This window comes from Mercenaria mercenaria, unplaced genomic scaffold (genome assembly GCF_021730395.1).
Source record: "Mercenaria mercenaria strain notata unplaced genomic scaffold, MADL_Memer_1 contig_4948, whole genome shotgun sequence".
NCBI classification, from domain to species: Eukaryota; Metazoa; Mollusca; class Bivalvia; order Venerida; family Veneridae; genus Mercenaria; species Mercenaria mercenaria.
In genome coordinates, this window is record NW_026463219.1 from 39,406 (window position 1) to 62,324 (window position 22,919).

Genomic DNA, 22,919 nt, shown 5'->3' on the forward strand with positions numbered 1-22,919 from the left:
CATTGAATTTGTAGAGATAGTTTGCATTAATGGATATTATTAAATTCAGAACAGTTGACTTTACCACACGTGAGATCTGCTAGGATACAAATTCGCAATATAAATTATTATATAGTAAAGAGAATTCATACTAACTAAATCACCACCAAAATATTCCAGACCAATAACGGCAAAGCGCCTAGCAGGACAAACGAACACGCACATGCCGGCAACAACGGAGATATGGTTGAAAAAAATGCTAGGAAGAATGTCTTTAAACTATCGTGAATTCAATTTCTTTGTAATTGATCACAAAATAAATAGATAAATAGAGTTAGGCATCGGTATATATGACTTAACATGCTGTGATAGGAAATTTTTTAAATACATCTTATAAATGCTTATTATTTATAATGTTATACTTCAACTAATTTGTAGCAAACTTACTATTTTTAGTTATTTGTGAAACAAAAACACGATCCATAGGAAAAAAATACTCGTCTGTCTAAGCCCTCTTGTCAAGAATAGAAGAATCATGGATGTTTTAGCTGTATTCATATTAATGAAGCGGAATCGCTTCTTTGTAAACAAACGTTCGAATGATTTTTGTAAGACAGTTCACTGAATGAAATTCATTTACTTATTTGCAGAAGGGCCAGCAAGGAGAAAAATCAAGCGGCTGCGTTTGTTCGGAGAAGAAGATGAGGTGGAGGAAGAAGTTGAAGAAGCAATTAGAGCTGATATTGAGATGTTGCAAGTCAATGGCTTACAGAACATCGGAACGAAATACCTTGGCATACTGAAGACAAAAATTGAAGAAGTAGCCAGAGTGAAGAAAGAGCTCACTCGGAGCAACTCATACTACCATCAATTATGTAACGAAACAGCGCACTTGAAAAATATTTTTGAGAAGTCTGCATTTAATCTGTTCAACTATAGGAAGCAGCTAAAGTCAGTAACTGAGAGAAAAGGAACGGATATACAAAGCACAGCTTACAATGAGCCTTGGGAAGATGAAATAAGGCCACTTTGGAAGAAAGCGCTGGAGAAAGATGAATCTATAGACGAAGAAAATGTCACGTCACAATGTTCCTTTGTTGGGGAGGGTTTTAAACAAGCAAAAAAGGAGTCAACAAGGGGAGATGGTTTAACGGTTCTTCCTGACAAGTATTCACTAGAGACAATGTCTGATGAAGCACCAGTGGAAGAACAAAATCAAAATTATACATGTAACATCATATAAGAGCTATTGATTACGGGACAATTCTGTTTTGCAATTACGAGCATAATCGAACTTTTATGTCAAAATTAAGATTTTTATTGGCTTTTGTGCTTTTCTGTTCCCGAGTATTAGAACAAGTGACTAATTGAAAGTTACTAGAATAGTTGATGTTATATACATACATATGCAATGTATATAAATTTTATTTCAGCTGCTTTGAATTAACCTGTACAAGGAATATTGTTGCAAATTACAAATCTACAAGAACGTTGTTGACAGCAAAATTTGAACAGCGACTGCCTCTCAATACATCCGACTAACGAACGATAAACTACAAATATATAACGTCCTGACACATGCATAGAAATAAATCATATTACGACTTCTGTGAGTGAAATCAGCATAGAAGTTCTGCTTCAGACATTATTTTGGCAGTAGCACTATCATACACGAATTCTATAAATCCAATTATTATGTCAATAAGATCACCAAAAAGATTAAAAGGTAATGCAACATATTACACAGTTATTGGATGTACTCTTCGATCCTAAATGACAAGAAAATATAACAACAATGAATCTCTAGAACAGGGAGACCTTTTTAAGCCGTAACACGGCACTTACAGAATGCCGTTGTGAGACGTCATCAATCTGCAAGAAATCATTTAAAAGTAAAAGAAAAGCAACCAAGCAAAAAACTACATTACCAATCACGCCCAAATGCCCCACTAGCACCGGATTAAGCGAAACTGTTTTACACATGTATTGAATGGACTTGATGATTCCGAAGGACCAGATGACATAACAACACTGAACTCAAAATAAGTGGGGATTTTTACAGCCGCAATAAGGCACTTAAATACTGCTGTAGTGATAGTTAATAAAATAAGAGATAAAAGATAAAATGCAACCAAGCGAAATAATAGCAGACTCAGTTTGATCGAATATGTACATGAGATCTAATGGAAACCGCAGGACCCCTCGCACCACACTAACACCGGCTTTGTGCAGATTTTGAATTGTAGTGCATTATTAAGACTAGGCATCAATGCGACTTTAGTATATGTATAATATTTTAAAAAGATATGATATTAGTATTATTCTATATCGGAACACCTATAAAATAATTATACTTTCCCGGTAATTGCAGTGCAGAATTGCCGAAAGTCGAATTTCAGCTGTCTGTAAGCTACCTGGGTTCCTATGGCTCCATCATATATTCTTTTCTTAAGCGATGGTTCTATGCTTTCCTCAGATAACCTTAAAACATTTCGAGTCACCAGTCAACAAAAACATTATCAAACCAGTAAACAAACTAACAAAATAAAATGAAAGAAAAAAACAAGATTACCAAAGTTATTCTCTGTTGCGCACTACATAAAGGAATGAAAAACCTCGGTCGGAAAATCATGATTATTTGTGTACATTTTGATGATAATATCAGGCATATTAACTCCTAAATGAATATTTCAGCAAAGTAGTAAAAGACGAGGAAGCGCTGAAGAGGTCACCGGTCGTGAGCGGCTCCGAGGTAGTGAATATGAACTGCAATTAGCCAAGTAGACTGTATTGTCATCTGTTGTTTAAAACAAGTTTGTAAGGTAGCATTTTGCTCGATAAGTCAAAAGTATTGTTAAGTATATAAAAGGTAACATAATCGTCACGATGCTTTTAACGTCATGACACAAACGTCTAAATATGGTATCAGTCGTTACGTAGCTGGTGCACACAGGTAAAATAGGAACAGTTTGAAACTCCACAGGCCGCTCAACATGACAAAAACAAAAATGTCGCAGACCCGGTTTGATTGAGCCTATTCATGGTAAACGCGCACGTGCATCATTACATCGCTGATCAAGCATCAATTATACATATGAGATCAAAACTCTTAAACGAAAAGCGAAGCTCCAAGGAAGGTAGCTCCTTCAAATAAAAATCCTACAACAGTGTTTGTATATACGTATGCCAAAAATGCAAATATAATACATAAACGAAACAAATGCAGACGAAACGAATAAATATAGTGGGGCATGGATTGAAACGGTCAGGAGCAAAAATATTGTATGGCAGTTTAAACCGTTTACAATCTCTTACTCTCCATGATGTCCAAAAGTTACAATACAGATAAAATAACATTTATTGACGCTAAGCAAATTAACTAAAACACTTCATCTTAAACACACTTCACCTTTACTAACTTTAGTAATAATATTTCTAAAGATCAGGATTTAACCATATTCTTATCTATGCACTGATTTAAAGGTCGTCAATCACCTTTGAGCAACATTTTGTGACATTTTTCACTTTAGTATATTCTGTTAGAGATTAGGGATACATATATAGTTAGATATCCATGAGAAATGTATGTTTTTATTTTTTAATGAAATGATAGAATTACACCAATTCAACAGGAAAGTATTGAACAGTGGTCTACTGACTTTGATTCCAATATAATTTCTAATTTTACATTAGCATTGAATAGATATTTGGATATCAACTGATATGAATAAATAGGATCTATTGATATTTCTATAAACTTGCATTTCAAATGTATTTTAGCTAGATATATATGTCAATGTAAATATTTGACTATTATAATCAAATAGTTATTTAATCCAATTGACTTCTTAGATGAAGTATATAAAACGGCATAGTATTGAATTGATACAGATGCTAGAATAACTCTTATCTTTGTTAGGCAACCAGGACATGGTAATCTAACATTTATTAAACAATTAGTGAACACAAATACTGAAATAGTGTTACTGAACATTGGCTAAACTTTTCACCAAACACTTTACTTACAGTAACTGCCAATTTCAGAAAATCTCGCCGAATGGGCGTTTACATCAAACGCTGGTAGTAAATGACGTAGGTGTCACTCTAGTTAACTGTGAGAGGTTAATTTGATTACGCTTGTAGTTTGTTTCGCCCTAAAGTATTTTTCTATTGATCGTAACGGGTTATTTACAAAAGTAAAAAATCACAGGTATTTATTTCAAGATAATTCTGCATAATGAATACAGATTAGATTATAGATTTGAACATTGATGTGATTACATGTTCTCGACGAAATAAAACAAAACTGCTTCCGCAGATTTTGTCTCGAAAGTTTCATGTATTTATTTTAAATTGATGTACATGTATCCAGTCTTTGTAAAATGTCCACGGATGTCGGTTATTGCATATTCGATGTTCTCTTGACACATTGAACTATAAGGTTTGTTTTTCAATTTTGCTTTAATTTGTAAGATAACAAACTCGGTTATATTCATCCATTTATTTATTTAAAACTACATGCAGTATCTTGTCGAAATATAACAGACTCGTGAACGTCTGGAAATACCTAGTATTAGTCAAAATAATTCGACGTTCAGATTGTTTATATTTGTGACGGGCAGTTTATGCGTCAAACTTTGAAGAACCAACATAATGAAGGATAAATCACAGTACATAGTCGTGTTATTTGGGTTTTATCGTTTGTGCATATTAGCATGTCACGGTAAACGTTTATCGTATACAGTACATACATAGGTTTAAATCAACAGAAAATTCGTAATGCTGGATATTCTTTGATAATTTTTGCATAAATCAACGAGGAATTGAATGCCATTCGATGCATGTAAGTTTTATTTGAATTCAATCTGACTAAAGTACATCTCCTATTACGCTACGCATAGGATCTGAGAACGACCTATTCATTGCCTCGTTCTGACGACCCTTTCGCTAGCCAATCAGAGCCTAACTTACAACATCTTGCAAATCTACCTGTAGCCTTGACTTTTGATATTTACAATTCTTATGTCATAATGTATCAGATAGCCGCCTAGCTCAATCGGTAGGTCACTTGCTTTGTAAGCGAGGGGTCCCGGGTTCGAGCCCTGGAATAACTGCACATTTTTGTTACTCTTTGACATTCGAACAAGTCGTCTGATTGAATAAAATAAAAATAGCAATACTGGAAATCCAAAATCTACAGAAGACGAATGTGAATGGGTCGTTCTCAGATCTTCGTTTAGAAGATCAAGTACTTTAGTCAGATTGATTTGAATTGATGGCAAATTCGTGAAATAATCGGCATTTAAATCTATAGCATGTAAAGCGTCGGCAGCATGAAAATTTCCGATCTTTGAGCGTTTGACGCGAATGGGGATATTGCCCATATGAAACAATTATCTCTGTATTTCCTAGAGGATAGCGTCAAATTAGTTGGACTATACGTAGTGTGTGTAGTGCTTTCAGGTTAAAAGGCATATAGTTCTGTCGCAACTTGTTGCAAATAATAGAAAATTTGGCTCTTGTTACATGGAGAATTGAAATCTTTGACCATGCACACGATTTTGTAATAAAAGAGTTTATTGTGCAGGCGTCACTCGATGCTTTTTGAGATGTTGATCGCTCTTTTACTTAACTGAATATGCTTTCGGGTTACTATAATACAATAGCACTAAGTCTTGTTCAGTAAGTCATTTCTTCTACACATGAGTATCGGACCACAGTGCACGCTGAGTGCGACCGGGTAAATCGGGCAGTCTTGCCATTTTTTATTTTTAGATTGCTTCAAAAATTGCTAAAGGGTGCAGATAAATACGCAGCCAATTTCCATTAAACATATGCGCATTTCCTTTCCTACAGGATATGAAGTTACGAATCAGTATGGGTAAAAATACAAAGCGATGCGGTCATTATGATTATACGTCCATCTGAGTCTGATTACTTCTTCCAGACTTCCATTTTTACCGATATTTTCTCTCAAACTGTAGAATACCAAACCAAAGAATTAACATCGATAACAGAAGATTCCATATGAGAAGATATACATTATTAATAATAACTGAATACTGAAGACATGTGGTATGCGATGTCAAACGAAAAATAAGAAGACATAAAAATAAGCTGTTAGTCGAACCCGTCGGCATAAATCAATTTGAGAGTTCTATGTCGACTTCAGTCTGGCATTGCTGTAACTACTTACCCGTGTGGTTTCTAGATTCCGGATTGCAGTAACCATCCATCGTGTGATCGCCCCTGTGGTCGAGTGGTTAGTCTTCGACTTGAAATCACGGTAACCTATGGGGGGATAGGATGGTTTCGAGCCTTGCTACCGGCCGTATCTCTTTATGTGAGAACGGTTGGCATATTCTTACACTGGACTAGAGTCTTGTACTGTTTCTTCCCTGGAGCAATGTAACTGCCCACCCGACATACAGGAAGAACTGTTGAAAAAATCCGTCGTGAGCAAGTTTCTTGGCAAGGAATCTTACTTAGTCATGAGTCCCGAATCAAGTTTTAATTCGCTATTATATAAAGTTAAATGAAGAGGGTCAGCACTTATTTTTCTTTGGGTTTAACGTTGCATCATCACATTTATAGGTCACATGGCGACTTTCCAGCTTTGATGGTGGAGTAAGACCCAAGGTGCCCCGCCATGCATTATTTCGTCACGAGCGGACACCTGGGTAGAACCACCGACATTCCGTACGTAAGCCAGCTGGATGGCTTCCTCACATGAAGAATTCAACGCCCCGAGTAAGACTCAAATCCACTTCGATAAGGGGATGTGATTTAAAGTTGGCGACCTTAACCACTCGGCGTGTCCAGCACTTAAGGCGTTTGATTTCATGTACAATGGCTACAGGACCGAACGTTGAATCGATGATTAGGTGTAAATACATGTTCAATGTACTAAAAGAAATGATTCCAGTTGATTCAATCGCATGTTTACACATAAAACTTTATTACCTTAATAACCCGAGTTACGTATATAAACAGCGCATTTATGCTTAAATCAAATATTGTATTTTCAACATGAAAAGTCCCTGACCTAGCGATAAAAATACACATGTTGTTTAGGACATGTGTAATTTTACATGTATAATCACTTCTTTTGATCTTAAACTTTATGATCCCCTTGCCGGCGGGGGGATAGAATATGCCGGCTGTATCTCCATGCAGAGGGGTACGACTCCCCCGAAAATGGAGCCGCCCGTTTACCGTGGGTGGCGGCCCGTAAGCCGGAGACGAGGGTCCTGGATGTTGAGGTGCCCCATAGCATCCCGAAGAGGTGATGCATGCTTGTTTACATGTGTGCGTCCTCTTTTCGGGATGTGGGTGCCAATACACTTCTTTTGCCTCTTATTCGGTCTAGACGTTTTGGCGGTCGTATTGGCCCGATACGATCAATCGGCTAGTCATGCCAAGCCCTAGGAAATCTCACTTTAATTACGCTTACATCTTCTATGCTTCGTTTAGAATTGTATTTATGTGTTTTCATTTTTATATTGCACAATATTCTTGGTTTTTTGGCAAATTTTCGTTATACAAAACCTAATGTCTTCCTTTCTATTGTCATATTTTACTGCTTTCAGCAAACTTCATAGTACGTTCACACAGTTATTGAACACTTCATTGTAATATGTATTTCAATTTCAATTTCCTAGAAGGCGGTGGCTTAGGGTCAATTGGTTGGGTAAAGTAGCAATCCCTGGGGTCCCCTTATTGCATTTTTTGTAATACAGCTGGAGACATAAACAAGACTGCAAAATACCTGGCCGAGTATATCACTACAGTATCCCTAACATGTGTGAGCTGGATATCCGCTCTGTTTTCATGTTCCCTTGTTGGACTCCGCGGCGGGTGGGGGCTGCGAGTGACGAATTTTAAACATTTAATATGGAAAACCAAAATAAAAAACGACCGCATACCGAAACAGATTCTGACGGCACGGAAGGTGAGAATCCTCACCGACCATACACATCCAACATGGCATTTCCACGATTTCTTTTAATCCAATCAACAGACGAACTTTTCAAAATGTCAAGCCTCTCTCCTTTCAGATCAGCATGTCACTGCTGCTAGACGTATAAAAATCAAGCGATTAGGAAAAGAAATTCACACAAACACAATTATTCTTACCTTTGGCACTCCGTTTCTTACTTCAGTCGTAAAAGTTGGATATCTCATTACAAAAGTTACAACATATATTCCTAATCCTCTCCAATCCTATTATTGCTTTAAGTTCGGGCACAATGAGAAAAACTGCAAAGGCGATTTCACTTGCCCAAAATGCGGCCAGGATGGACATTCTCATGACCACGACACCTGTAGTCGTCCATTGCGTTGTGTGAACTGCAGCGAGCCACATTCAGCCAAGTCTCGTGATTGCAAGACATGGAAAATCGAAAAGGAGGTTCTTCATGTCAAATTCACACAAGGCATTGAATTTCCAGAAGCAAGTCAAATTGCAATGCCAAATTTACATCTCCAACACTCGCACAAACTTATTTATCAATAACTAAATCTGTCTCTAGCAAAACAACACAGTGCATTGATGCCTTTACTCAAACAGATTCAGTGACTGTTCAACAAAATCCAACTCAAACTTCGGTACCCAGTAAACAACCAACAAATGTACAGAAACCTCTCCAAGTAAAAACCCCGGCTGCAATACAAAACATTCCCAACTACAAGCCACAACCACAACGTATAAACAAAGTAACAAACAATTCAACAAGTAATTCAACATCGGCAAAGGTGAATAAAACACCTAAACAAAAAATTGAACTGAATACCGGTGGAGTGGGGAAAGGATCTAATGATCCCATTAACCGCTACAACCGGTTTGAACATCTAGCAACAGATGTAGACATGGAGGGGGAGGAGGATGCACGCTCATCCAAACCTCCGGGTATACCTCCCAAACCTTCGACGGAGAAAAGGATTACTAAGATCTCTTCTCCCGAGAAGACGGATTAATATAAACACCATATTTCCAGATAAAACATTTTTATGTCGAATAAGATAATCCAATGGAACTGTCGTGGTCTTAATTATTATCAATTATTTTATCTTTTAAATAATTGCTTTTATTTCTCATGAAATCGTCAGTTTGTCATCGCGTGTCTATACCTAGGTCAGTTTGTCGTTGTGCATCTATACCTATACATGTATGATCATGTATGTTTACTGTAAGCTTTGTGAGACAAAACCAGTTTTGGTTCCAGGTCTATTATAAACGTTGTATATAAATAAACCAGATTTGTTTGGGAACCAAACGTAAAATACGTACATATATAACACAGAAACACGTGCAATATTCTCAGTTGAACGTGTTCTACCTACGAAGTAACAACTGTTAGATTTTCATCGGAACGTCTGTTAGAATTTGCATAACCAGACAACTGCATATTAGCACTGATGCCACGTGGCAGAGCTAGAAGAAGGGCTAGACAGGAGCCCGCCGGGAGGCAGGAACACGCCGGCAACATCAGACGCCAACCGGCCAGAAACGCTAGACAACAACCAGAGGAGGATGTTAGAGAAGAACCCGCCGGCAATGTCAGACGCCATCACGCCGGAAACGAGGAACCCGCAGGCAACGCAAGGCGACAACCCGCCAGAAATGTTAGACAAGGGCCAGTCAGGGAGGTCATGCAAGACCCTGCCGACGACGCGAGGCGCCAAGCGGATGCAAGAGACGAACCCGTTGACCAGAGAAACGGTGACAGGGGCCGGAAACGAACGGCGGACGAGTTGGAAGACTTAGTAGAGGACAGAATGTTGCAAGATAATGCCGGTAGGTGTAATTGTATAGATTTTGAACACCTCATGAGAGAGGCACAAGTTCTACCTAACAGACATGATGAAAATAGTTTAAGGAATGATGGTTTGGGGTGTGGCCAACCTATGTTAGTAAATTCTATGTCAGACAGAAATCAAGGGCATTAGAGCATAATCAATTTAGTAACACTTCAAACAGTCTCGTAAATACACAAAATACCCCGTTGTTAAACAACACAAGCTCCAATAACATTTCTGACAATGTTAGCTTACCGTCGGTACGGTTAGCCGACGACGACATTGCAGTTCACTTACCAACTGCGTTGAAACAACAAATTTGCAATGGCTCGTATGTTAATTTGGCTCTAATGCTCAAAGGAGCGGTAGAATTGTCTGAATATTGTAATGGTTCAGTTTTAAAGCTAAATTCAGACTTGCAGATTCAAGCTTCTCAAAAAGAATGCAAAGAAAAAATCTATGATATAGAAAAATGGACAAACGCGTTTCTAATTTATGCATCAGTCTACCTGTCTAATCATGCTGATAAAGTATACGAATTGCTACATTACATGTACAATATTAGGGAAGCTGCGATGAGACAAGGGTCTTCGAGCTGGCGGGAATATGATGAGCAATTTCGCTTACGTCAACTGTCTCACCGTCATCCTGGTCAAAAATCAATAATGATTTATGGTGGCGTTGTATGCAATTGAGGCCAGTTCCGAGAACCCCATCAAATTCATATAGGTATCCGTGCAATGATTTTAATACCGGCAACTGCACTTGGCCTAATTGCAGATTTAGTCAAACTTGCTCAAAATGCCAAGGCCCGCACCCACAGCTTAAATGCACAAGACCAGGCATACCTGCCCCATCGCAAACCCAGTCCCAATCTACATCTAGCAATTTTTTTTCGTGGGAGACCATTCAATAGGCGGGGCACCTTTAGACCCCCAAGAAGAAATTAAAAGGGAATCACAGCACTAAGAAAATCAATCTAACTTAGATAAATACAATTTAGCGAAGTCGCCAATTAAAATTTTACCACTGAAAAAATACTTACAATTTTATGACAAACAGGAGTCCGATTTCTTGCTTGATGGTTTTACGCACGGATTTCCTATTCAATACACAGGGCCACGTGCACCCAGAGACTCTAAAAATTTACGATCCACTGTTCTAAATCCTGATCTAATAAAATCCAAAATAAATAAGGAAATCTCTGCTGGCAGGGTAGCCGGTCCTTTTACAGAACGACCGTTGCCAAATTTAATTGTGTGACCAATCGGCCTTGTCCCAAAGAAAACACAGGGTGAATTTAGGATGATTCACCATTTATCCTATCCTCCAGGCGAATCGGTGAATGATTTTATTGACCCCGCATTATGTTCGGTTCAATACACAAGTTTTGACGAGGCCGTTAGACTGGAATTAGGACAAAATTGTAAAATGTTCAAAACAGACATCCGCAATGCTTATAGATTAATACCAATAAAACCGGCAGATTTTAAATTACTAGGTTTTTGTTTTCAAGAAAAATTTTACTTTGATAAGGCCTTGCCATTAGGTGCTTCGATAAGTTGTATAACTTTCGAGAGATTTTCTAGATTTTTAGAGTCTTGTGTTAAAAGAAAATTGAAGTCGGGCGGATTAATACATTTTTTAGATGATTTCTTGGGTGCTGGGAAAAATACACAGGCCTGTACTCAGGATTTGAAAATTTTCTGCGAAATTATGTCAGAACTTGGCGTCCCTTTAGCGGAAGAAAAAAACAGAGGGTCCTACAGAAATCTTGGTATTCTTAGGTTTAGAACTCGACGCTAAACATATGACTGTAAGAATACCTTTAACAAAAATTCAAGAAGTGATTCAGAAAATCAATGAGATGCTATCTCACAAAAAAAAAACTACCTTAAAAAAGATGCAATCACTCATAGGCTCTCTGAATTTTTGCTGTCGTGCCATACCGATGGACAGGTGTTTTTCTCGCCGTTTAATAGACTCAATCTGCGGTCTTTCAAAACCCTTCTACCGTCTTCGTCTTAAAAGGGGAATTAGATTAGACTTAGATATGTGGCTGACATTTCTAAAGGATTTTAATGGTTTATCACTTTTTCACGACAGATATTGGGTTTCCAATGCTGACGTACAACTGTTCACCGATAGTGCAGGCGGCGAAAATCTAGGGTTTGGAATTTACTTTCAAGGTCACTGGTGTCATGTGTCGACGTAGCCCAGTCGGCAATTATTTGTTAGGGTTCGTGATGCCGTCTGGCCGTACAGATAACTGCAAATAAGTAAATATCCTAGATATTTATTATCATATATATTATGATACACAAATGTAACTATATATTCCAATGTCAAGATATCAAGTGCCCAAAAAATATATAAAATATTATACATAAGGTTAAAATACATGTATATATGGTAATGACGTAACAAATCTAGGCTTTGTGTACAGATTCCAGGTAAACAGGTAAGTATATGAAAAATAGCTTATGTTTGAGCCATATTACTAACTTAAACTCTGAAATGATACTTTATGGTTAACAGAATCTAACAAAAGTATAACTTACCTGCAAATAAGTAAATATCCTAGATATTTATTATCATATATATTATGATACACAAACGTAACTATATATTCCAATGTCAAGATATCAAGTGCAATGGAGCATCGCACAATATACTCGAACATCGGAGACTTAGTTACGGGTGACAGGTTAGTAATTGTTAGTACAGGCAGAAGTAGAGGTAAGTATATAGGGCAATAACGGGACTCTTGGTCAAGGTCAAGAATGAATAACAGGTAGTACATCTGATATTTAGAGTTCATATTTTATTCAATAGATTCAAATACAATGTGACAACAATTACAAGGCCAAAAGAAATAAAACGCGTTTCGCGTCCTATGACATACTTCCCCAGGTTCGTGAAAAGGCTCCTGACTTTTCGGTACATCTTCCTAGAGTATACGATAAAAATAAAAACACAATATACAAAAGATAACTACAAAGTAATAAAGTGTACACGCTAGCTGGGCTACAACTCGAAGTAAATGTGTACGTTACCAGAGGTAAGTATAAATATATTACATTTACTATTTATCGAAACCATCTAGCAATGTAATAAAGTAAGTGGCACAGAACCCTAAGGGTGGCAAGATACTACACTAAGGTATCCGGTAGGTAAGTATTTAACTTACGCAGGTAAGTATTTCTACCATAGGTATATACCAATATCATTACCTTTAACAGTGTCGAACATGACTCAACCCTAAACAAGGTTTATCATAACAAATTGTAAAATGGCCGGCTGAATGGCACAGGCTAGGCATTACTTTGGACATTACAGTTCTCGAATTGTTTCCAATAATGGTTGCATTATTTGTTTGAGGTCCTCAGCTAGCCAACAAAAAGATTAAATTCAACTGTGACAACATTGCAGTCGTTCATATTTTAAATAAATTATCATCCAAAGCCGATAGGGTTATGTGTCTGATAAGGTTGATTACATTACCTTGTCTAAATCTGAATATTTGGATTAAAGCAGCCCATGTCCAAGGTCATGAAAATACTATTTGTGACTGTTTATCTCGTTCACAGTTGACACGATTCAGGGAGCTCGCCCCAGAAGCGGACCTCGAACCCAGTCTGGTGCCCTCTTTTCTGTGGAACATCTTCAATCTAGAGCAAGACAACTCGTTTATTCATCTTTAGCACCAAATTCATCGCTAGCATACAATACGGCATTAAATGTGTTTGAGAAATTTAGGAATAATTATAACCTCGCCTTTTTATGGCCGATTCCATTAGCACATATTATTTTGTTCATATCCTTTTGTTTCGACAAGGGACTATCACCAAGATCAATTATATCATATTTGGCGGGAATAAATTATTTTCATAAAATTAATGGTTATTATAGTCTAAATGACAACTTTCTATTAAGAAAGATTTTAGAAGGTTGTCACAGAAGTAGGTCAACTTACGATAAACGGGCGCCGCTAACTATGAATATTCTGGTTGAAATTTGCAACAAACTACCAACCGTTTGTTATGATAGATATGAAACAGTACTTTTCTCAGCTTTATTTACATTAGCTTATTTTGGTCTTTTTCGGGTCAGTGAATTGACAGCAACACGCTCGTTTCAATTAAATCACGCCATACACATTGACGATATTTGTTTTTATCAAAATAATTAGTATGTTGTAATCCGTCTTCGTCATTATAAAACAAACCAAAAAGGAAAGCCAGCCTTTATTGAATTACCCAGGCAAAACAATGGTATTTGTCCGGTTTTTAAACTAATGGAGTTTTTGAAAATACGGCCTAAACATCAAACTCTCCTTTTTTGCCACGAAAACGGCACTGTTGTGACTAGGTCTCAATTTTCTAGCGTGTTATCAATGGCTATCGGTAAAACGCGTTACAATTCTGGACATTTCAGGTCACACAGTTTCAGAATTGGCAGGGCGACTGACCTGGCGGCTCAGGGTTATCCGTCAGAAACAATAATGAAACTGGGCCGTTGGTCATCAGATTGTTATAAGACATATATACGTTAACTTCTTAATCAAGGGTATACGAACGATTCGGTATTCATAAACATATAGTTCAGTACCGTTTTTTTTACATTTAGATGTTTGGATTGTTGGTGATTCAATCCCGTATTGGGCGGGGACACATGCTACAGCCACTGGAAAACCTAACTTAAACATAGAGGGAGTGTCAGTTGCATGGTGGGGTAAGAGAGGTATGGGTTGGAGCGGATTTAGACAACACATAGAGACACAGGTTCTTCTGTCTTCACCGCCCAGAATAATCATCATCAGTCTAGATGGTAACGATTTACTCCAATTCAAAACCCCAGATATTGGAAATCTCATACGGCAAGAGATAGTTTACCTTAGAGACGCCTTTCCGCAGACAATGATTATATGGTTAGATATTCTGCCAAGACAGGTCTGGCCGGGGTCAAGAGGGGGATACATTCCTATCGAAACTAAACGCAAACGATTGAACAGAATCGGTCGTAAAATTGTATTAGAGTCGGGAAGGGCAGACATAATTTCAACAGATATTGACGCAGAAACAGCCTTTTATCGTCCCGACGGAGTTCATTTAAATCTAGTTGGCCTTGAATTTTATTTAGACTTCGTTAAAGATGCCATTCTGAGAAACATACCTGAATAAATAATTACAAGATTTGCAAAATTATTAAAGAGCTGTCTGTTCTTGCTGTTACAATTTACTTGAAGTATTGAAGTATATAAGCAAGTATTTAAAATCGTTTCTCTCCAGAATTTTCGGGGGATAAATTTCAATAAAATTTATTGTGGCGGGGAGAAATTCTGCCGATCAGAAATTGACTGGGCGTAGCATACTTTAACATTTTTATTTACTGTCAAGTACGTACTTTATTCAAAATGTATATAACTCTGGTTCTGGTTTTCGGCTCACGCGAGTTACCAACGTGAATCGGGGGACTAGAGCCAGAGCATTTCAATTCTCTTTTGGAGGGTCATTTTTATAGACAACTTGCGTGGCATCGAGTAGTGGTGTGCAAAAGGTATTGCCCTAGTGCTCTGGTAATATCTTTATAGCGTTGCGTTATAGCCTTGCCTAGCTCTATATAGCCTTGCTCAAGGGATACATTGCCTTGCCTTGCCTTGCCTTGCTTTGCTTGGTGATTCTAGCTTGTTATCCAGCTAGATTTCCGTTATGGTTATGGTTACCCGTAGAATAGTGAAGGAGTCATACTTGCTGATGCTGGTCACTACAGTGCTGTGTCCGGTTTGGTGACACGTTTGGTATTTTTCATTATTGCTGTGGTTGCCCGTAGGATAATGGAAGATATTACTCGTCTGTCATTTCGTTCGTCGTAGTGGACCGTAGCATTGATGAAAGTTGTGTCATGTTAGAAGTTGTTTTTCTGTAAATAAGTAAATTTTGCTGGTCATGGGTTAGAATGTAGACTCGGAGCACGCCTGGTCTTCTTTTGGTCGGCTGATTTGTTCCCTACAATTTGGGCTGGTTACCCGGCTGAATTGGCTGGTTTGACTGGTTACCCGTTTAAATCTTGAGTGGCCACAATATCCCAATATTTAAGAAAAAGCTACTCACGCTTTTGAATACTTTATATTGATTATATCATATTTATTCAAAGATTAAATATATTGAATTAAATTGAGAATATTGCACGTTTTCTTTTGGTTTTGATTTTGGGTAATGAAATAAAACGAAATTTTCCTTCTTCTGTCAAAATTTAATCCCTCTTTGATATGTTTTAGTGAAACCTTTTTGATTCTAAATATTTACATTTTGAGAAAAAAAAAAATAACTGTCAAACACTGAAACTGATCAAGGTCATATTGAAATGGCGCATTAACGCCATTTTTACACGGTGTCGAGTAAATATGCTTTATGTCATGCAATAAAATCATCTGTTTTACTCACCATGATCCTTCCTTTAGCTTTCAAACAGTGAAGAGTAGTTCTATATATCCAAAAAAGTGTTTACTGTCCTTCGACGACGACATTGCTTTTGACAGCTCTGACGTAATTGTAAATAATGCAAGGGGAAGTAATTGACTACGGTGACTCATGTTGTAATCAAATGGGTTACATACCACTAATTATTCATTTGACCCCTTTTCCTTGCAGTAGAATGATTTTATCAGTTCATAGTGTTCTTTTGCGATAAATTATTTACCAGCTTCATAAATTATTGAACACATGTAAATGAGTAATTGAGACACAGGTGCGAGAAACAATTACTTACATGACGTCTCGCTTTAAACGCGATTTTCTCGAAATCTCGTTTGCCGCATTTGGACCAAAAATCTCATGGCCTGACACATATGTCAAACATTTCGTTGTTACGGAACGCCATTACTGCATTGCATTGTAATGATTAAATCTATATGGCAAGTCTAATACCATGTATGTAATTTATATTATTGTAATATGAAATTGTATGCCAGTCTATTGCCTATACATACAATGTCCGTTTTGTTGTATGGCATTTGATGCTATATCGATACCAAGTATTGTATAACGTTTGATTTACATTGAATTCTGTTAATTTGTAGTTGTAAATAAAAGCTGCAGATTATCATTTCCGTATCTATATTTTTCATCATAAACTTTTCATATCTTTTCATACTTTAGTCTTTTAAGTACTTAATTTTTGTAATAATAGAAGTAATAAGTGACGTATTTTAATCACGTGACGTCTGAACTTAGTTGCACATATATTTTGTATAAGTAGCACGTAATATTTATGGGAGCCTACGGAGGTATGGTGTACCCAGAGGAGCAGTTTTATGCCCTGACTTATTTGTTTTGCTATGGTGCTTACCATATGTTATATATTTTAGCTTCTTCCGCCAGACGATTTTCCTGGTGATGTCATAACCCGGACGTACAATGCCCGAGGTTCACTTGTCTTCACTCGCCTGGATGTGATATTCCCAGCGCAAAACTGTCGTCCCATGGTTGTGCCGTAAACCGCAAAGACGCTGATTTTTGTTATGCTCTGAAGTCAGCTCAGGGATGCAATCACCTACCACCATAGGGAGCCAAAACGGAATCAACGTATTCACGGTTTAAAGGGACTTGATTTAAAGATACGTTATATATTGTTTGTGCTACTTAAAGTTCGCAATCAAATTAAAGAACTGTGCCACGTAACATAGGAATGGAACTTTAAATATTTTTTTTCTTTCTTATAAACATATTTTTTTGATATTATCTATTCATTGTTAATAATCATCTAATGTAAATAAATTTGTAAATATTGTAAAGGGTGTCGATTTGTTCTGATGGGAACTGTCGCCGGTACGGCCTTTCCTGTCACACTTTCAAACACGGACGGAATAGCAGATGGCAAAGCAAAACAAAAAATGTCTCCCGTGAAATGGAGAGACATAGCTACATAAATCATATTGGATTAAAATACACCGCAAGGATAACTCTATGTTGAATCAATTACAAATCATGATCATTATTCATACTTTGAAAGTTATATGTAAGAATATATTTAAGTTTGGAATCAAATATGTATTAGTGTTATTATTACAGTGATAATTTCTTTTGAGTAGTCGAGAGCGTTGCCTTCTGGACAGCTCCTGGTACAGTTTTCTTTGGCATTAATGATTTGAAGCATTTTTACAGGAAGGCATATTTTCCGACAAAGAAAAATATACGATCAGAGTCGAAAGGGACAACTATGTAAGTATTTTCGATCTAGCAAATAATGTACGGGTAAAACTTCAATATAAAGCTTTGTGGTGCTAACACCTGCTGATAATAAGAGCAAAATAATCAATCATTTTTTAAGACATTAATCACACATTTTGCTCGTATTTCCATTTGTAAACCAGAATATAGCTTTTACTTACCATACGTTTGTATGTAATATTATAATTACGTAAGATTGCTTAAATGTATATTTTATGTTTTGTCACTTTGTACACTGATTTTATTTTCCGTTTATCAGACGTGATTTTAGGATAGCAGTATGCAGTGCTTAATTAGATCTACAAATAAGGTTTACACCATTTTACGTTTATCTTCAGGCCTGACAACCCAATATTTCATTCACCCATGATACTGGTATCAACTGTTGATGGCGAAATGACACACGACCAGTCAACCTTAGACAAACTGGGAGAAATAGAGAAACCACTGAATATAGTTTCTGTAGTTGGAACACTGAGAACTGGAAAGTCCTTCATCTTAAATAAACTTGCAAGACACGACCCAGGTACATGTCATTACAACGCCATTGCACAGACTAATATGTATATCGCATACATGCATTTGCTATCTATGACATATATGCAAATAAAATATAAGATTTAGATTTTTTACTCGCATTCATGTTCATTGCATTTGATGAAACAGCAAATAAAATGCAAAAGTTATACAGATATAACGCTAAAACAAACTGCAATAATCGTTTGTCTTAGAAAGTTCTAGTGTTTACTGATGTTATTTCTTTTAAAATTTGATACTATATTTGAAATATTGATTCTTAAATTAGTGTGTATTTTTCAGCCAGTGATAAATCTTGGTTTGAGACTGGTCACACAACGAAAGCTGTGACAAAAGGTATCTGGGTAATGTGTCGGCCACACCCTACACAGGAAGACCAAGTTCTTGTTTTACTAGATACAGAAGGAATTGATGATCCTGATAAGGTATTTTTGGTCTTGGTAATAGAGCATTCATGCTATAAGATTACTGGGTACAATCATACTAAAAGTTTATAATGTATCTTAAGATAATTGGTCTTGGTAATAAAGCACTCGTTTTGAAATGTTATAATGTATTTTAAGCTGATCAGTCTAAGCATTATAGCAATAATTCTAAAACGTTTTAGGAATGTATGTATCGGATATACATGTTGACATACTCCACCACAGAATTTTGTCAAAAGAAAATTTGTGAAACTGTTTATATACACGTGACATAAGCATAAGACTTTATACTGGAAAAAAATACAACAAAAACGAGCATATATATTTTAGCAGTAGGCAATCGTTAGATCAAAATCTAAAAATGTATTCGAAAGCGAGATATGTTAAAGAAATCTTATAATTTGTAAACATTGTCACAATTCGTTTTATAAAACCTATACTAATGTATCTAGCTACCTTTAATGATAACATAATTTATGACGAGGTATTCAGACTATCAAATGTTTTTGTGAGACAAATGGCTAAGCGACATCATGTTTTAATCCTAATTTAAATCATGTTTAAATCATAATTTTCTAAACCTTATTTGTGTCAGATCTTCGGGACTCGACAAGTCAGTCTGTAGATTGTCTACTTTGTTTAGATCGGAAAATATTCTGAATTGTGATTTGCATTAACATCTGTTATATCGAATTCACTAGCTTTATGTGCAACATTATTAATACTATCAACATAATTTATATCTAGGTCAATATAGAAGACGACAAAAACCTGTTTATATTTGCCACGCTTTTATCCAGCACAATGGTTTACAATACAAGAGGGAACTTTAATAAAACTGCAACTGATGAATTTAAGTATCCTTTTTATTATGCTTTAAGAGTAGATAACTTACGTGTAAACAATACACAAGCCAAAAGACTACATTTAGTTTGGTCCGAGGAATAAAATAAAAACGAACCCCGACTGTACAGGCCCATAATGCTGAACTTTATCCATGTTAATTCAAGTTCTAATTTTAAGTATATTTCGGCAAATGACTTTAGAAAGTATATGAATTAGGTAGTAACACACACTATACTCACATTTTTCTTTGACCGTATACAGATTTTTAAACAAGATTAAAACATCAATAAAAGTAAGCGGTTCAGAAGAAGACGATTCTATCCTTGATTTCTTTTTCCCGAACTTTGTTCTCACATCAAGGGATTTTTCTGTTGAAACTATCAAGGACGATGATACCTTTCTTGAAAATAATATAGAGCTGAAACAACACAAAAAGGTGAAAAAAGGTAAACAAGATGAACTCGATGAATACAACCTTCCACGAATACTTATCCGAAGATATTTCAAGAACAGAAATGCTTCCGGTTCAGAAAACCGGTCAAACGAGATCAGCTGAAAGAATTGATGACGCTGTCAGAGAATTCATTGAAGAGAGAATTTCGAGAAACTTTGGACAAGTTCCGGAATTACATATTTTCTTGTAATCCGAAGTTACTGAAATCAGGAAAAGCAATAAATGGCAGGAGTAAGTACAGCTTATATATGATAATTTTCTAACTGAACAATAATGGATTCGCAAGTCAACTTGTATCTTAATTATTAATATTCTGGTTTGTTTTATGTCTTGTTTCTTTAATAATAATCGTTTTTCGTTCATAAATATACTTACTCTTTACATCTACAATATGCTTTATATTCTTTCATTTATCTGTTAAGTATCTTAAGACGCTATTTGTGACATTTATTGTTGTATTTACAGTGTTTTGTTCTCTATTACGGAACTATATCAGTTCCATACGAGCTGGAGAGTCTATATGTTTGACAAGCGCAACGATATCAATGGCAGCAGAGGAAAATAAACATGTTGTTCAGAAAGCTTCGGAAATATATGAAGCTGAAATGCAAAAACGCCTACATTCCTATTCACAGAGCGAGAAAGGTCTTGTTAACTACCACAAGGATAGTATGCAAGTAGCTCAAGAAGTTTTGAAGTCTGGACTAATTATTGACGATGAACAAATCTATGAAAAACAGGCAATGGTAAATAAAATATCTTTTGAATCAGCAGTTAATAATGATAAAATGTAAACTTTTGAGCATATATTTTCATTCTGTTGTTGTCATCATGCAATAAATGACTGCGACGTTCTCCTTTCTGTCCAATGGGCAAGTATTTACTTGATATTCTAATATGCTTTTCTCTGTTAAAACAATCTTACGCTAGAATGACGGCACGTTAACGTGCGGTGACGTCAGTGTTTTTATTGCGACCAAGAATGAGCGTTTCTGTGTTTTATTTACTGTTTTAGATGTAGGGCATATAAGAATCGAAATAATTTATAGCAAAATAGTGTTCTAACACTATTTATACACTCAGGCGGTAATACGTCGTACAAATAATTTTACTCGGGCAGCGCCCTCGTGAAATTATTGAGCCCGACGTATAACCGCCCATCGTGCATAAATAGTGTTAAAAGTTTTTTTTGCTATAAATTATTTCTTAATTCATCGCTTGTTATGCCAAAGTTAGTGCGTTCTTTTGAATAGTAATAACTTTGTGCTTCGCAGTTTATTTTAATGAATAATTTTAGGTTTGCTTCAAATAACAGTTTGACAAATTCAAGAATATTGTCAAGAAAGATTTAGAAGCAAAATGCTTGGTTATACTGGAAAGACTTGATACCACGAAAATACAAGTGAAGATAAAGAATCGCAAATACTGTACCCCAACAGGCTTTGATGATTACGTGAAAGATATAGACTTGTTGATCCAGCAGTTCAATAGAGAAGCAGGTTACATGGGATCCGTAGTAAGCAATGTATTTGAAGGGTTTGAAGATAAAACGAAAACTCTTTCCCTCTATATGATACTTTTCAATTACTTATTTCAAGTCAAGGTATAGGATTAATATATTATTTATACATGAACTGTTTGAGCATAAAAATCGACTTCCTGCTACAACACTTAAATAATACAGAAGGCTGTGATAGCTTCTTGGTCATTTAACCATTCGCGACTACTTTAATCGAACTGATTCATATTGTTATTTTTCAAAGGCCAGAATGGTTCTCCAAGAGTTTCTCGATAAAAAAGTAGAAGAAGAGGAAACTGTGTACAAAATGTTCCTAGAGGCACAAGGTGGACAAGGTAAGATTTTTCAAGTTTGTAATAAGATATCTGAATATTCGTATAGTATAATAAAACAGTTAATGTATTCGATTATGTGAAATCAAGAACAGTTATTCAATCGTTGTTTTGCTTTGTAAGATTAAAACTTGTATCCATTTTATAGAATGCATTTGAATACGCTGTTTCTGTTCAATATTGAAAATAATAAGCCATAAACGAAATGTGCCACATTGTACACAAATTTCTGAATTTTGCTGTTTTACTACTAGTATGTGATTTACTCCAATTTCGGTAACAAATGTATGAGATTTTTCCACAAAATGCAAAATACGAATGAAAAATTCAGCCGTATGACGGAAATATTGAAATAAACGTTCGAAATGATTTCTGTAAGAGAGTTCACTGAATGTTTTTCATTTACGTAGTTGCAGAAGGGCCAGAAAAGCGAAAGATCAAACGCTTGAGTTTGTTGAAAGAAGAAGACACTAACCTTTTAAATGAGGCAGAAGAAGTTGAAGAATTAATTAGAGCTGATATTGAAATGTTACAAGTCAATGGCCTACAGAACATCTGAACACAATACCTTGGCATGCTGAAGACAAAAATTGAAGAAATAGACAGAGTGAAGAAAGAGCTCACTCAGAGCAATTCATACTACCGTAAGTTGTGTCAAGAAATGGCTCATTGGAAAGACATTTTTGACAATGCTACATTTAATCTACCCAAAGGCACAGTTTATAATGAGCCTCGGGAAGATGCTATAGGACCGCTTTGGGAGAAAGCGCTCAAGAAGGATGAATCTACAGAAGAAGA

General features: G+C 36.2%; 3 protein-coding genes across 3 annotated transcripts in view; all 3 read left to right on the plus strand.

Moving 5' to 3' along the window:
• LOC128554335 (guanylate-binding protein 5-like) overlaps nucleotides 1–4,314 on the plus strand; it is a 37,059-nt gene extending 32,745 nt beyond the window's left edge. Inside the window, exon 8 of the mRNA XM_053535609.1 lies at nucleotides 630–4,314. Coding sequence (XP_053391584.1) covers nucleotides 630–1,222 — 593 coding nt within the window. The 3' untranslated portion in view covers nucleotides 1,223–4,314. The remainder of the gene's footprint in view (nucleotides 1–629) is intronic.
• Nucleotides 4,315–9,396: 5,082 nt separating this feature from the next.
• Nucleotides 9,397–14,960, plus strand: LOC128554333 (uncharacterized). Its single transcript, XM_053535607.1, has 2 exons — nucleotides 9,397–9,775; nucleotides 14,407–14,960. The coding sequence occupies exons 1-2, from the start codon at nucleotides 9,397–9,399 to the stop codon at nucleotides 14,958–14,960; spliced, it is 933 nt and encodes a 310-aa protein (XP_053391582.1).
• A 2,950-nt stretch (nucleotides 14,961–17,910) lies between these two features.
• LOC128554334 (guanylate-binding protein 7-like) lies at nucleotides 17,911–22,680 on the plus strand. Its single transcript, XM_053535608.1, has 9 exons — nucleotides 17,911–17,999; nucleotides 18,347–18,534; nucleotides 18,828–18,970; nucleotides 19,718–19,827; nucleotides 20,078–20,262; nucleotides 20,736–21,016; nucleotides 21,586–21,783; nucleotides 22,034–22,124; nucleotides 22,532–22,680. Coding segments are annotated over exons 1-9 (1,347 nt in total). The 5' UTR covers nucleotides 17,911–17,997.
• The last annotated feature ends 239 nt before the right edge of the window (nucleotides 22,681–22,919 follow it).